We start from the raw sequence: 17,052 nt of genomic DNA on the forward strand, positions 1-17,052 counted from the left end.
CACTCTGACGGAGAGCTCCATTCGATGCACTGTCACGCAATCAAATTGCCAACATACGGGATGTTGTGGGATCACGGTGTCAGTGTCTGAAAACGGCTATAATTAGGGTTTCTCGTTCACTAATTGATGAGACCCTGGGAAATTGCACCACTGAATGCCAGCCTATCCAAAAAGTGTCGAAATTTACTTATTCAAGGCTGCAAAAGAAACATGAGCGCATAAGTTGTGGACAATAAAGAAATGAAATAGAGTTGTGAATATTTGTAGAGTTCGTACTAAATCCATAAAAGCTATTATCACAGACACGCAAGTTAGAGCTTCTCCTCTATAGTTTTCTTTGACGCTTTTTGTTGACACAGATCTGAATAATGCTTACGACCCGAATTCGTTACAGAGGAACTACACTAACGCTGAACGTCACCGAGGCTCAGAGTTGTTAGATTCCGTCGGTCGAGCTAACAAGCAAATTATCATTTCAAAAAAAAGTCCAAAAAAAGGCGGCGCGGTTTGTGCGAAGATGCCCGAAAGAAACGGAAGTTTAATAAATTTTCAGATTCTTCAATGTATTCTTTGTTTATAATAAACATTCTCTTAAATACGGAGAGAAGGCAAAAAAAATAACTATAACGATTTGAAACAGCGAAGATATGCGCAACTATGAGCATATATTTACTTTTTATGCCCCAGGGTAGTCTTTTATCACTGCACGTTTCCCAGTCCGTAAATGGTTTCTGTTCAATACTTCAGCGCGTGTTTGACTGCAATTGGTGTACGTGCACGGAGCAGTAAAATAGCTAATTTTGCTGAAAAACGTGAATACCCCCCACCCCACCCCGCCACCCGCAAAAAAAAAGAAATCGCGAGATGCGATTGAAAAATTCTATGAGCGACTCAGTGAAAAAAGAATCTCAAATCCGCTCGTTATAAGCGGAACTGGCTACTCTGTCGTGGCTGTGAAACTGACGGAAGCCCTTCGTAGCCAAACAATGACTCCCAAATTTTGAATTAAGGCGCAATATACGTTTACATAGTATTTTACTGGAAGTACATTGGGTGCACGTACACATACAGTATTAAAAAAATGCTCGGACGCCTTTTGAAGCTTTTACGTAAAACTTGCTTATAAAAAAAATAGGGACGCGATGCGAGTGTTGTTGGTGTGTGTGCTCTGTGAGCGACTATTCGCACATGACAAGCCGTCGCAGGGCATCTGACTGTTCCCAGTTGTCGCTAATGTGGAATCTCCTCTCTTTTTGGCTGTCAGCGAAACTGACCAGACTCAGTGACTTCGCTTTGCACATGCTCAAGTCTCCGTTCCGATGATTTGTTCCGGACAGTAAGTGTTGCCCATTCCTTATTTTTTCCTTTGTTTTATGTTGTCCCCTGTGTTGAAACACGCCGCTTGCGTTCTCGTCGCACCGCAAACACCACCACCACCACGTGCGACCCCACGCTGTCATCGGTGTGCAAGTCGAACACCGTGCCGTGTAGAGAGAGCACCGTTTCTTAAATAAACAACCTCTGCACTATCGGTGTCCGCTCTGCTTGTGGCGCGTGTTGGGTTCTGTTGTTCACGGCGTACGTTCGGCCTCTTAACGCTTCAGTGAAACCTTCCAGCAGAGCTACTTCATTTTAACGAACGCATACAACTAGCGAAAGAAGCGGGAACAGTTCTGTTTTATTATGCTATGTTCTGTTTTATTGCGATGTGCTCGATCTCGCCAAACGTGTGTATATCGTCACAAGAAAGCCGAGATATACCCGCAGGAAGGGAACAACGTCAAAATATCACTCGTCTATAGCCCTGAAGTGCTGAACATTCCTGACGCTGCTCATATCCTTCTCGCGTGCAGATCGTGACATCAAGCCTTTTCAATCATGTCGCATTACCTTCGACGTCCATGCGTTTCGCTTTGACCTGTGTTCAGGCAAAAACGTCACTTGTCTTTATTCAAGTTCCAACAAACTTTCATAAACACACACACACGCACACACGCGAGCACGCGCGAGGGTGACTGAGAAAGAATATTGCCGGCGTGACGCAGCGATGCCGCCAACAAGTCCTAGTGCGTTAACGATTGCAAGTCGGAGCCTGTATACCTTATCGGCTTAAATACAAAACACGAGGCGAAGCGTTGATTGGAGCGAGTGCTCGAAGGCGGGTTACGTAGCCCGCCGAGTAGTGAACACTCGCCATTCAACGGCATGCGGTTCAATTATGTCGATTTACTGTCCCATATATAATAATATGTGCCTTTAAAAACCGGAAGTAGCATGGAATCTGACGTTGGCTAGTCGCCGTTCGCGTTCGGCGGGTTTCCTCCGTATACTGTCCATGGTGTTCCCTAACCACGATAAGCAACGGTACGCTAGCAATGGTTGACGTATATATAGTTTTACCAGACGAGCTATTTTGACAAGGCCATATATCTTTGGTGACATCTCATATGGTGCTCTCATATGATGCAATGGTGATATCTCATATGACGCCCATACAGTTGGTAAGTCCTCACTAATGAGTGGAGCACATTCGACAAGCATTCTCAAATCATGAATGGTAGTCTACCCTATCTCTCAAGGGGAAGGTATATGTATAACAGCTGCATTTTACCGTTGTACAAGGAGCAGAAACCTGGATGCCTACAAAGAGGGTTCAACTTAAGACGCAGCGAGCCATGGAAAGGAAAATGACAGGTGTAACCTTAAGAGGAGTGGATCAGGGAACGAACAGGGGTTAAGGTCACCATAGCTGAAATTAAAGAAATGGAAGAAATGAACTAAGGCTAGAAAAAGACTTTTCGAATTCCCGAAGTCAACGGCGTGGCGGACTTGCCGCAAAACATAAAAAAAAGGAAAATGTAATACTGTTGTTATTTTTTGGTACTAGTAATCAACCGCTTTCTGCCAAAATAATACAATGAATATTGAAATAACACTTTACCAGTTTGAATAATGGCTCAGATGCATCTGTTTCGTGTGATGTTAACTAAGACCGCTCTGTTAAAGGCATTCGTGTCAGGAAAAGTGTTTTGCTGGAAGGTCAGTAAAGTGGTTAGAGGTCTTGCTCTCGCCTCCTATCTGCATGGCATATACACAGTTGCTTCTCCATTTGCATCGAACACACGACGCAGGCATGTGCACCTCTTCGCACCCGGGACTGCACACGGCTTGTCAGCAGTTCACGTCGTGACACGTATATTTTTCTCGGATATAGTTTCGCTTTTCTTCGGTGTACTTATCTTTAGTTAATCTTTAATTTTTTCTTAAGTAATGTGCGTACATTTGTGTCGTTCAATCGGTATACGAAAAAAGCCGTCTGTGCGTAAGGAACGTTTTCGTTGACGTGCCTGCTGAAACATGTGCAAGCGTCATCACCACTGTCTGTCCTACATGTCTGTCCGTATGCTTCCTGCTGCCTGTTTTGAGCAGGGCTAAACCAATTGTGACCGCCTCACACGATCGCAGCGCCAGTTCACTCAGATGCTTTGCTTAGCCTGGCTGAACGGCTTGTAAGGTTGCCACTGTAGTAACGCAGAAGCAACAGTGGTCACCTACTTACGAGAATTGCTGCTCGTTCAGACACAAATGAACTCGCAAACATATTGCATGGCGTTCTGTTACGTCGCTATAACATCCTTGTGTGACCGCGCTATGTAGACAGAATGTGCTTTCCACAACATAAAAAGAACTCAATTAGGCTGCATGGCTTTGTCCACGATGCAACTTTATAGTAAATTGTATCTACGAAAGGGGTTTGAAAACCAGCGTGACAATAATGAGGCTGGTTGCTGTACCAAAGCTTTTTATTCGCGTTGAACATTTAGTCACTAATTATTCCACTTTTGTTTTACTCAAGAATATTGCTGGTCGCTTAGGTGCCTTTTCACTGCTCCATGAAAAGGAAAAGACCGATCAGATAGCTGGATCGCCTACGAACCGTAGAGACCACACGAATTTTCAATACTTATATGCAGTGCTATCAAAAATAACAAAATAGAAGGCGCTCAGCAGATTTTTCATAACATTTTATGTGTTATATCTTGTGAAGTGTGTATATGCGGTGACTGTGCTGTACCTGCTTAGATGTCGCTCGCCGTTTGGCCTGTATACGAACACTGACCTTGGAGTTCAAGGCGTTAAGTTTTGGTAGTATCCTTTTTGTGCCAAGGTATTTAAGAAGAGAAGAAACAACCATACAAACAAACAAAGAGCAAAACCGTTAGCTTAAAGCGTCCTGTCGGGCCTTGTGTACACAGAAAATTTCACTGCCTCGTATGTCCAACTTCAAATATGTTCGTTGCATTGGTTCCCTGGTTCGTCAGCAGAAAGCAAAATGATAATTTGCGATGACTGTGGCAAAGTTGAACGCGCAGAACGCTTTTCCCATTGTCCCTTCATGTGCCTCTCATTTCCGAGGTGTACTGAGCACCCATGCGCAGTGATGTTGCGTGCAGGAAATTTTCAATTTTTTTCAGGGAATTGTCAGCCATCATTTTGGACGAAAGGGAAAAAGGGAACCTTTGCGATATTGAAGGGAATTTCGGAAATGGTTATATTTATCAATGAAGACCAATTTATTGCAGTCAGAATGTGCCTTCGGCTTCTGCAATTGGTTTTGGCTCATGCGGCAAAGTCCTCTGATATTTATTTGAAGAATCTTCTTAGAATCTTCTTGAGTATTCTGGTGTGGGCTCTATATATGAGCACTATTTGCGATGTAGTTCTTACAGCACATGAGTTGAGCAAATCATACTTTTGTTGTGCAGGAGCACAGGCACTAGTCTTGATTTCATAGCTGCAAACATGACACGCACATGAATTTGGGTGTGTGTGTGTGTATGTGTTTGTTTATGTGTGAAGGGGCGTTCGTATAATACAAATAATGTGCAGGGAAATATGGTAGGAATTCTGTCAGCGTATGCAGGGAAATATGCCCAAAATAGGGAACTTTGATTTCTCGAAATGGGAATTCTTCGGCGTAGTACACAACATCACTGCTGTCACACCTGTCCCGTTAATTAGGGAGGCGATCGCCGGGCTAATTCCAAGAGCCGAAGTATCGGCCCCCCGAACCGCACCACGAAAGCGTGGACAATTTAGAAGTGGTCCTTATTGGTGCGCCAGCGGACGCCGGCTGTGGCCCAAAGAACAAGTCAGAGCCGAGAGTTGATAAACAAACAAAATTATATTCTCATTAACGGCAGATCAAAAACAATACACACGTATGCACACTCCACAATAGTTACATACAATACGTCACCAAACAGACAATGTACTACACAGTACAATCAACCACACTTGAAACAACGGACACAGACAACAATACGCACTACAATGCAGTCGCATGCATTGAACAACCAAGACACTTAAAGACTAAAGAGATATAAAACCTATTCAGTCCAAAGTCCTTGGAACAAAAGTCTGAATGATACTCTTCCGAGAATCACTCACTCAAAGTCCAGCGTTGTTGTCGTTCCGCAACTCTCGAAGTTCTCTCCCAGGAAACCTCCCGTCTTCAATTGGCCACTCTTCCAACTTCAACTTCTTCGCCGGAACACGACGGCTTCACACTCGCAGCGGTTGCCACGGGTCTTCGCTCGATAGCGGTAAACACACACTCTTGCCTGTAGCTCGAGCCGTCCCTACGGACCACAAACTTCGCCGACTACACGGCGGACTCTCTACGCACTCTGGCGCTCACTTCCGTCTCCTCCTGTTCTGTCACTACGGGCAGAACCTTCGCCGACTACACGGCGGAATTCCTACGCGCTCCGGCGCTAACTTTCCGTCTCCTCCTGATTTCTCGTCTCGGCTGCTCGGTTAAATACCTTACGCGCGACTTTCCAGATGTTTCTCGTCATTTCGTCGGCGCGATACGCAGCGAAGGCTGGGGAGAGGCACGAGACGGTTCGACTGCCCTCTCCCGAGGATGATTCACTCGGTCTGACTCCGCCTCCTTCGTTCGAGAAAAATCGCGGTCTTGCTGGGCCGCCGATGTGGGGTGAGGAGGACCGTCTGCGAAGCCGTGCTTCTGCGGGGAGAGCGCGCGCCCGGGAGCCCTGGATGTTTGCTTTCTTTTTTTTTTCTTTTTACCTCGCGGCGTTTCTGCCGCCCGTTGTCGCAAGTATTTGGCGGCGCGCTCTTGTTTAGCGCTCGTTCTGTGACAACTGCCCATACGCCACCAGAGTCCTGTCTGGACACGGGGTGCCGCATATATAATTCCGGCACCTAGTCATCAAGATTCCGTGGCGTCAGCAGTACCTTCTACTGGTCTTCTGGCAAAATTAGATTTTCTTTATTTATTTTTTCTGCTGACGAGCACATTATATTACTTGCATGGTTACCTCCGCGTACAAATGTAACTGACTAGTGTAACCAATTAGATACTAGTTTGTACCTGGCCTGCAGCTTACAGTGGAACACATTTTCTGTCCTTTCCAACGAAGGCAAACTGTTAATATTTTCGTTGGTTTCACCTATCGTGTATCGCCATGTCCCAGCTTAGTGCGCCCATATTTCGCCAAGCCGTTATAATCAAACAGGAAACAGAAGTTTAATTACGGTAAGCTTGCTGGAAACAGAACCAATACGTGGGGCTGTTACATAGCTTTGGATTACAATAATGCACCGCAACACCTCATGGGGGGGGGGGGGGCTTTGTAGACACAAGAAAATCACATTTTAACGAAATTCGCAGTATCGCAAAAACTGTTCTCCGCTGGAAGCACTGCGGTTTCGCTACGATTATCGTTAGCTGGCGAACAGGGGAGCAAGTGCAATACCAAGTTCCGGCCACACATATATACTCATTTGAATATGAAATGAAATTCGAAAGCGAGAAACGAGGCTTGCGATAGAACCTCCACAATTTGGTTTTCACACAGATAATTTATGTACACCCAAACAGCACTATACGAAACCACCTAACTTGGTGCTCAATGGAAGAAGAAAAACAAAATAAAGACATAAACAATACAAGATATAAAATTACAAAATACGCTTGCATTTCATAATGACAAAGTAATCTGCACGTTACGAGTTAATTAACCATAATGCGATCGTGTTTGAAGACTACGAGAGGATTAGAGCTAGCCTGTCTGAGCATAAAGCGGCCAGTGTTGCTGGTAGACCTTCTTTTTCTTTGGTTAAAAAGCTCAGGAGGAAAGAAGACTTGGAAAAAGCAGCACATATATATTTTTCCCAGTTGCAGGGTGTGCTTATTTTGACATTTATGCCTCGAGCTATGTAGTTTACGGCACCGCGAGTTGTATCGATTGCACGATAACCTTATTTTTCGTTCCTCATGTAGTTCCGAAAACTTCCCTCTAGATGTCCCGGACAGAGATCAACGGCACGCGGACGACGCACGAAGATCATTCGACGCGACAGAGGATTCGGATTCCGAGAACCCTCCGCCGCCCGGCTTCTACGTGAGCGCTACTACGACTGAGGGCTACGAAACGACCACGTCGGAGTCCGTGTCGTTCGTCGGCACCGGCGCAGCGGCTGTCGGCGACAAAGCTTCCTCCGCCATGGCCGCCTCATTGCACTGCCAGTGGAACGACTGCCAGAAGCCACTCCCGAAGACGGGCGGGGGCAAGATAAGAGTGCACACGTGTCCCACCTGCTACGGCTATTTCTGCAGCCGTGCTTGCCGAAACCGGCACCGCGACGCCAAGCGCTGCGCGCTCACTCGGATCTCCAATTTGTGCCACGAGGTGCTCCAGAAGATACGGCTGGACCAGGTATCGCGGCAGCACTTGTCCGTCTGCGCGCAGCGCGGTCTGCTCTCCCGCGGCCGCGGAGTCATCCGACTAGTCTTTCAGGGAGCGCAGAGGGCCGCCCAGTTCCTTGAGCGTGGCTGGAGCGACGCCGGCGTGCGCGGACAGATGTTTTACGTCGCTCGCGATGACCTTCAGCCGCACGACATGGGAGCCCGCGTGTACGCGCGCGTGCGCGCCTTGTGTGACGAGTACGATCCCCAGCGAAAGTTTGTCCTCTTGGTGGCCGTGTGCGTGACGTACGAAGCCGTCACGCCCTCCGGAGCAGGAGCCATCTCGCGCGAGATGGTCGTCAAGGCGGTCAAACTGCGGCTCAGTGGGCCACTGCCCGAAGACGACGTGCAGACGCTTATTCTCCCAGTGGCGTCGCCGGTGATGGCGGGATCAAACGGCCTGCTGCCGCCTCAGAAGCAGCGCCTGCAAGGACTGCACCACGTCGCCAGACAGCTGGAAATCAGAGGCATCGACCTGAGTGCCTGCTATCCAGAGCTGTACGCCAAGATACGCGCATTTGTGGATACGGGAGAGATGTTCTCGCCTGTGTGCATGTTCCCCACGGACGTCCGATCGGGCCAGGTGTTCATGTGTGTTGTGCTACCATTGGCGGATCAGGAGCTTCTCGACAGGATGGCGGGTACGCGGAGTGCTGCAGCTGTCAAAGCTAAAAAGCGCTGGATGTTCTAATGGGCCACTGAACATCGAAACACACGAGAGGTAATGGTATATCTGCTAACCCTCTGGACAGACTCCACAATATGCGTAATGAGGTGAAAGTGCGAGGAATATTATGCATAGCTTTGAACAATTATAGATGTGCCATTGCACGTGATTTATCTGTTTTGCATAAGGCAAAGCCCAAATCGGGTTGTTTTGCTATACAAACCACGCATTCCACTTGTCTTTGCACAAGGACATATCCCCATTGGTCCCTGAAACGGTATTTAAAAATTATATAAGTGGTTAGGTTATAACCAGAGTAATTAAATGAGGCACATTGTATCGAGGAGGCTATGGGCTGTGATGGTCACTTTATACATTTCGTTCTTGAGGACAGCAGAGGACCCCGCTCTTTTCTGCACACTTGCGGGAGCATGACTCAGCGCAACTATAGTTTACCTTCCTCCTAACCACGCTTTGTCTGCTAAACTTCATCGCCGAGCAAACGGGACAAAGTTAAGCCATCACCATTGCACATATGGAGTGCCGTAGACGGTGGAGATCGCGCTCCATGTTTGGTTGATATGCATAGAGAATGGTTGATTTTTGTGCCATCCAGAGTCGAACAAATACACTCGCTCGCATTTACCCCTCCAGTACAAACGCTTCGCATAAGTTCCACCAAGTTGCACACTTTGTGCATACCTCTTAAATCAATCTATCAGTAATCTGAAGGAATCAAGCAACATTTTCTTTGTGAAAAACATTGCAGAACCGTTTCAGGGTCGATTTATTTGAAGAGCCCGTCACCAGTTTGGAAATCACATGTGCATGGACACGCGCTACCTATAAAAGTGGTCAGGGGCGTAGCCAGAATTTGGGGGGGGGGGGGGGGGCATGGGGGGGTCAATCTTATTTTACGTGTTTGTGCATGCATTTGTAAGTGTGTGTGTATATACATGTAAGCAAAACTGAAAATTTTCAGGGAGTTTGAACCCCCCTGTCTACCGTTCTATCAGCATGACTGATAGGAATTCTGCAACATGTTTATGAAGCACGGCACAGTGCCTGGTGCGAAAATGTCAAAATTTTTCCCGAACGGCCGAGCACCAATTCTTGACGGGGCGTGTGTCGGGAGCGAGAGAAAGGCCACTTGCACAAATGACCCACGCAAAACGCTAGCAACGTCAGCGACCATGTGACGTGACTGCGGCTAATTACATATCCAAAGCGAAAAGTGCAATGCCGCACCACTGAAAATTCGCTGGGCAGAAAAAGGAAGCAAACAACAACAAAAAACAGAAACAAAGTACAGGAGCACGTCATGTGAAGAATACGCGGCGTCTCAGCTCCAGTACACACGAAAATGCAGGGAAGGTACACCGCTTGCAGTTGCCAGGCAACACAGAGGGGGATAATAGTACCGCCGAGCACCCGCGGGATTTTATGAGAGGGAGAGGCATCCAGACCACCCTGGCCTAGCGCTCAGTGTTGTGGGTACAATCAAACACGGCTATATCGAACTCCGCCAAATCTAATCATTGTTTAGTCGAGCCATTTCCGAACGTGACAATGCTTTAGTGTCAATTCATAGGAAAACCTTTGAGGCAGCGTGAAACGACTCAAGAAGTTGGCTTTTTCTCGTGGAAGGGGGCTTTCCTGCACGAACTTACTTAGGAGCCCGAGCAGTGCCAAGGCGAACTAGATCTTAGCTCCAGGCAACGTCTTTAGGCGCGCCCGGCTAGTACACACAGTCTAAAGATATTGAGGTGCTGTTTACGGTAATATGGCATTTTCTTAAGTATAACTCACCCCCACATATAACTTGCAGCCTGAACTGCAAACCATAAAAAAATAAAAGCTAAAGAAAGAAATCCTCATGTATCACAGTGAAATAATGTTCCTTTAATTATCCTGGAGTACCATGAAACCAACTTGCGCATCGAAAAATGCGGTGAATTTTTAAAAAGTTGTCTATCGAACGATCTGACATGTCCAACAAACTCCCCCCCCCACCCCCTATTTAGAGTTGCATTTATGTGGGTTTAACTCTAACCGTTTCTCAAGAAAGTGACCACTCTTACCCACTCTATTCCCCAACAACGACGTGCTGTGTTCCCTTGTACATTGCAGATATAAGTGCCCCTGCTTTCCTCAAACCTCTACTACTAAATCAAGCTCTATGAAAGTAGTCTTTAAATTGATGAAGTGGCACATGCTAACTTGAGCAGCCCTATAATGGGAGCATGGACTGGCACCTGTGGAGAGGGGCAGTTGGGCAAATGATAAAAGGCTAGATGGGGACAGGGTGTAGTAGTGGTGACTTGAAGAGAGAAAGAGGCCCACTATGGAAGCAGTGGGCCTCTTTGGACAGCCCATCCTAACAGTAGTGTTAGGATGGGCTGTCCGACATGGTGGACTTCAGAAGAAAGCACCTCTTGGAGGCACGGTGATAACAGAGCTAAATAGCTTCTAAATACAGGTGGGGGGGAATTTAAGGGTGAAAATGTTCTTCAATGTGCCAAGCCACAAAATATTCAACTGTGAAACTGACTTTACATCACTTGGGGATACAGACAAGGGCGGTTCAAGACCACTGAAAATAAGGATATGTAGGCGTCGGTTTGTGCGGCAGCCAATGAAGATTCTAGGTACATGCCAGGAGTTGTGCGAGAATCTCTGTACTTCAGTGCCACAACACATAGCAGTCACAATTGTATGTAACATTCAATGAAGACTGCACACGAATTCTCACTGCTGCTCTTTTCAAGTTTATAAGTGCAAAAGTGTGGCATATTTACCAGTAAACCATGAGAAAAGGAAGAGAGTGAGAAACGTAACAGAAGCACTAGCACTGTGTGCATGTGCACTTTTTCACATTTCTCGAATTGTCCCTACTGCACAGTTAATCATGTCACGATTCTGTACCAACTTATCCAGCTTTTCTTTCTCTACATTAAAAAAATAATTTATGCAACAAATGCTTGTTTGGCATGCCTTATTTTCGTGCCCTCATCAAAGTGTGTTCCTAGCATTGAAAAAAGAAAACAAGATCAAGACGAGCCCTCTGCTCTCAGCATTGCATGTAGCTTGACCCAACCTATTAAACAACAGTTTACCTTTAATAATGGTGTAAGATCAGATAGAAAGGCACAGTTATCATTGAGCAAATTTTCCGGAGCTCTTAAATATAGTATACTGGGAGGACTGCAAAAGTAAAGGCAATTAAAAATGACCTCACATTTTTTCAAATATTTCAAAGCATTAACTGCCTTTAAACTACACTCTATTAAATACAGTGGTATTGTTTCACTGCTCTATTTATTGCTTAAGATGGTTCAGCTACTCCTGCATTCTCATGAACGTTTGTACGTCTGTGATTTTCGTGCCCTCTGCATTTTGAAAATGCTTTCCTTTAGGCTCTTATTTCAGCATTGGAGAAAAGAACTTGCAAGGGGAAAGAGACAAGAAGTAGAGAGGGTAAGGTCCTCAGAATTGCAGTTTTGACCCCAAGTGCAGCATAAAGTGGTGTACAAGCCACTCGTTCAACTACCTAGAATGTGAGCTCTTCATATGAACCTCATCATTAAAGCTATTCGGCAGCCCCAACCTGTGTGAAAAGACAAAACTTTTCACACAAGCTTAACCAAATATAATTGGACAATACTGTATATATGCATGTAGTGGCAAGGTCTGCATTATCCACTTTTTTACTTCAGCAAATATTCTCCTCGCTTTTTTATTCCCCCTTGCACTATATGAAAGTTACCACCATTGTTTAGACTGACAAATGTAATCAATGGAAATGTGAAACATGGAGTGCACTGTGTTGCAAACAGCAGATATAACCATGTAAAATACCTAGTAAAGTTTAAAATTGCACAGCGCTGGTGCAGAATTCTCATACGGTCTAGAAAGGTTGAGCATGGCATAAAGCAGCATCTTTCTGATGTACTCATCTTTCAAAACTTATGTGACACTGGAAGCTGGTAGGTGGGGCTTCTTGGGAATTTAATTCTGCTGTTGTAAATACTAACCATTGCTTTTACTAAATATATGCACATGTCTTGTTGTGATATCTACATAGTCAAAATATGTTTTACTTGAATAGAATATGTTTTACTTGGAGGCGTTTTGCTTCTGACCATGAGCTCTTTTGCTGAACATTCACAAACAGCATCCTATGGCCATAAACCCTGTTATTACATTTGCTTCAGTACATCATGATCACAGAAAATTATCGATAAAAAAAGTATAAATTTTAGATCAGCTTTATAAGCACATTGAATCACTATGACCAATCTGTGACCTAGGTACTTCAAGTTCACTATATATGTGTATTTACAGATTATTACAGCAACAAATTTGCCTCTGGAATGTGTTGCTATACGATTTCAGAAAGAAAAAATTGGCACCTGTGCCTTCGTGCTGATTTTTGCACAAGTACAGGTATGTCAAATAGGAAGACACATTTCTTCGGTGAATCTGCAACAGGCAAAGAGTAACACATTAAAGTCATACATCAACATAGGTGACCGAAGGTTCTATGTGTGCCAAAAGCGGCAAGTTATGTCACAGTAACCAGATGTGGTAGCAAATGGCAAAAACTGAAAAGTGGCAATCAGTGTTCCAATAAATAAAAAAACTTTTGTGTTCGGATGCTGTTAATTCTACATAAGAAACATCTTCTATACTGTGTTTTGTCATTGCTCCCAATACATATAAAGCTTTGTACTGTCTGTTCTGGGCACGCACGTACATTTGAGAACAGTATGTATACTGCGAGGTAAAAAACACGACACAGACTTGGTGTAGATAGGACTGTAAATTTTTTAACCAGTTTTATGGCTCCTCAGTCTAGAAAAAGTCAACAGTGCAAAATATGCCAGAATAAAGGAAAAGTAGTTGCTACGATAGAGGCACGATTGCACATTAAGTGGCTGCATCCATCTGTATAAGGTGTGGCCACTGAGTTGTGCACAAAAGCCATCTGTGTGGTGCTGATAGACAGGCCTAGTGGTTGTGATGAACAGAGTCACGGTTAACCTTGAATGCTGTTATTAGAGAACATTGCAGGCGGGGGATGCTTGTTCCACACCTTGTGGTTTGAAAACTTGGTGCCAAATATGGTGGCATTTTCAAAGATGTGTGATGTTTGTCATTTCAAATACTGTGATTTTTTTTTCTTGTGAAAAAAAAAATGGTCGATCATAATCCCAGCCAAAGCGTGGTGGTGTTGTAGTTCCTTGTGTGGGATATGCGTTGGCACACGGTGTTTGCTAGTTAAGCAGAACACTTTTTTGACAGTTCTTTTTTGAGTCTGGGATCAAAGTTGCCAGTCGTATAAAAGCACATTCTCTGCCTTGTGGTTGAAGTGACCGTTAATGTTTGCAGTGTGCAATATGAGTGGTATTATTTTGTGTGGCACTCATTAATTGTTCACTAGTGCACAGATGAACCTATATATATGTTGTTTTCCGTCTCTTCTGACACAACACACAAGCTGTTTGAACACTTGTGTTGAACAAGATGCCTATTTCATTTGGCTAACGAAATGCATGACACAATAGGCATCTCAAGTTATCAACAGTGTTCCAAGTCTGCTGGGTAGAAATCCACCTGCCATCGACAATGTTGTACTTATTACAGCTATTATTGTTGCAGGCATCAACTTTATTAGTTGTATCAAAGCCACTTGATGTGTGCATTGTATAAGAGGCACTACTTCTATGTATAATATTGTGCTTTTGGTCACTCTGTTGTTTCAATGGCATTTGCATATTTTATAACACACATATGTATCCTGCATGTATTCAAGCTAGTTTTTCTCTGCTTCCATGTTTAGCATGACATGAAGTTGTGACAAAGAACTGAGAAACTGTGCCCACTTTTGCTAGATTCAGCTAGGCATTTGCTAAAAGGGCACATTGGCTCTATATGGCTATCTCGTTCAGCCATTACCAAAATGTTATTTTTTTTTCATGTTAGTTACTGAAAGGAGGGATGATCCTGGGCCTGTATATGTGTGACTGAAAAATGGATAAATTTGTAGGATGACACAAGAGTGAGACAAATATAAAAGAACACAAAATGGGCCAAAAATCCGAAGTGTCTAGATATATGTACTGTGCACAGATATTGAGTTTGTGATTCTTTGTGTCTGTGTCACTTTGGAAAGCTCATTATAATTTTACCATAGGTCTTTGAGAACCATCCATACTACAAGGCTGTACGAGATGGAAAGGAAATGTATCAAATCCTGTAACATTGCCGGTTGAAACCATTCAGCTTAATTATGGTGAGTGCTACTGGAATCCTCTCATGGGAGCCAAAAACAACTCTGGTTTTCTCTGCATCAGCTTACAAGCTCTTTGGCAAAGACTGTTCATGTTGAATGAAGTATTTTTCACAATTGCTGTTAGCAAAGTCGAAGCTGAAACTGTGGTTAAGTACTAATATATACTCACAAAGATTAGACAACGCCAGCTAAGCACTGTATACAGTTTACTCTAAGGCAGTACTGAGAAGTACATCGATATTGCATTTTCGACATGTTTGTCTTATGAACACAGTAAGCTTGGTTTAATCAACAAAGAAGTCATGTAAACATGCTGTAGGCTTCGCTCGTGATTCATCAGTGGAACCAGCAGTTTTCAGACTACTGCTTCTAGTATGAATGTTGTGCGGTGCACTCCTACTGGGCAGCTGTATGATTGGCCGGTCTGAGCAAACTATAAATGCTAAGCTAAAACTCTCCACTGTGGGACCCATCGAACTGGGCTATTTTCTTGCTGCCTGTTTCTCAAGCGATTGCTGGAAGAAATGTTGCAAAGCTATGCCAAACAGTGGAAGGCTGTCCTGCTGAAAATTAAGTATATGTACATGCACATTGTTGCAGAGCTGAAGCTATTTTTAAACAGTACCTAATGGCATTTAGATTAGCCCCAGAACAAAGTATCCCATCCTCAGACTTGAAACAAACCCATTCACAGACCGTGTCTCAGGCCATTGAGAGCGGTTGAAACTGCATGTTAGTGCCATAATGTATACCACAATCGTAAACTAAATACTAGCACTGTTGTCATGAAAAGCATGACTATTTCTCATTGCATTGTTTTTTTTTAATATGGGACATACGAAGAAAAAAGTAGAACTGAAATTGAAGAATGGCCACAAATAAACAATAAGCCATTTTTCGTTTTTGCCCTGCTGGCTTCGGTTGCTCTAACTCTACAATCCTGCTCAGGGGCATAGCCAGATGTGGCACACCGGGCCCAAGCTCCACCCCCGAAATTTTTTTTCCGCCATAGCATAGCGAGCGAAAAATGACCGTGGCTACGCGCCTCGTCCTGCTGAATCATATTTGGCCTTTTGTGTTAGTGCGATTGGAGCATGATGGCTGTTGGATGGGACAGAGTCTAGAATATTTCAATCTCTTCCTTCCAATTTCCAGTGTTGCTTGACCATGATCTCCCTCAAAATGTTTTCGAGTGCTTTGGTGTGTTCAGAAATAGAGCTTCAAGCTTTCTTTGAAACCACTTTTGAGCAAACAAAACCTTACATCTCGTGTTTATCGTCACTTCATACTTTACAAGCACCAACCTGCGTAATAGCTGTAACCCTACACCACAACTTGTGATGAGTGACATGTGCCACACTTTTAAGCAATTACTATGTACTTGGGCTTCTTTTTCTAAGTCATTTGAGGATTTAATAATGAAGAGTATTAGTTCACAATATAATATTAATAGCTTTTCTGCACTGACAGATGCATTACGCACCTAATAATAGCAGAATAATGTAGCCAGAATTGAAAGCCAAGTGAGCTAGCCATAACAAAAGGCTATGAAGAAATCCTCAAAACTTCTGTTTTTATAAGCTGAATCTAATTTACCAGCTTGTGACAAACCAGCCAGTTCTTTTGCAGTCTTTCAATTTTTTATAAGTGATTTCAAATCTGTAATGAAGAATGACATACATTTCTACAATGTTTGTTGTATCTGAGCAAGACCATTGGAGCTTATTTACACACTACATCTACTTAGTAACAAAGTAAAGAAAACATATTATGCTACACATTTCTTTTATACAGTAGAAAGAGTGAACAGTTGCTTAGACAGACCTATCTGTATAAACGGCCGTGAAATGTTTGACAATGCAGCGTTATTATGAGAGCTTCAGTTAGCTGTGTTTTCAGTAACTCGGCTCTTTCACCCTCGCAGTCAAAGCATATTTTAAGATGACCCATATAGCACCCTCACTGCATACTGCCTTGTATTAACACTAGTCTGAACTTCTAAACATTTGTTTTCAAAAAGATGTTTGCTTTATGTGAACAGTCATAAAATATAGCTAAATAACTAGCACTTTATTCAGAACTTATAAAAAGGTGAAGCAAAATAGTCCTGCAGCAGGTGCAAAAAGACAGCCTGTGTTTATATGATGAAATGAATACACTCAATATAAAAACTCTATCAGTCGAGTGACAGTTGCAGCAGGTATAAGTGTGGTGCTGAATTGAGTGTTGTCATTTTGACTTCTTCTGGCCTAACAAACACAAATGAGCGAGAAAGTAAAGATGTGCCACAACAAGAGCATTCTCACCTATTGCTGT

General features: G+C 43.9%; 1 protein-coding gene across 1 annotated transcript in view; it reads left to right on the forward strand.

The window, feature by feature from the left end:
- Nucleotides 1-9,307, forward strand: part of LOC142775333 (uncharacterized) — a 111,197-nt gene extending 101,890 nt beyond the window's left edge. The window contains exon 5 of the mRNA XM_075876683.1: nucleotides 7,330-9,307. Coding sequence (XP_075732798.1) covers nucleotides 7,330-8,465 — 1,136 coding nt within the window. The 3' untranslated portion in view covers nucleotides 8,466-9,307. The remainder of the gene's footprint in view (nucleotides 1-7,329) is intronic.
- Nucleotides 9,308-17,052: the final 7,745 nt, after the last annotated feature.

This window comes from Rhipicephalus microplus, chromosome X (genome assembly GCF_043290135.1).
Source record: "Rhipicephalus microplus isolate Deutch F79 chromosome X, USDA_Rmic, whole genome shotgun sequence".
Lineage (NCBI taxonomy): Eukaryota > Metazoa > Arthropoda > Arachnida > Ixodida > Ixodidae > Rhipicephalus > Rhipicephalus microplus.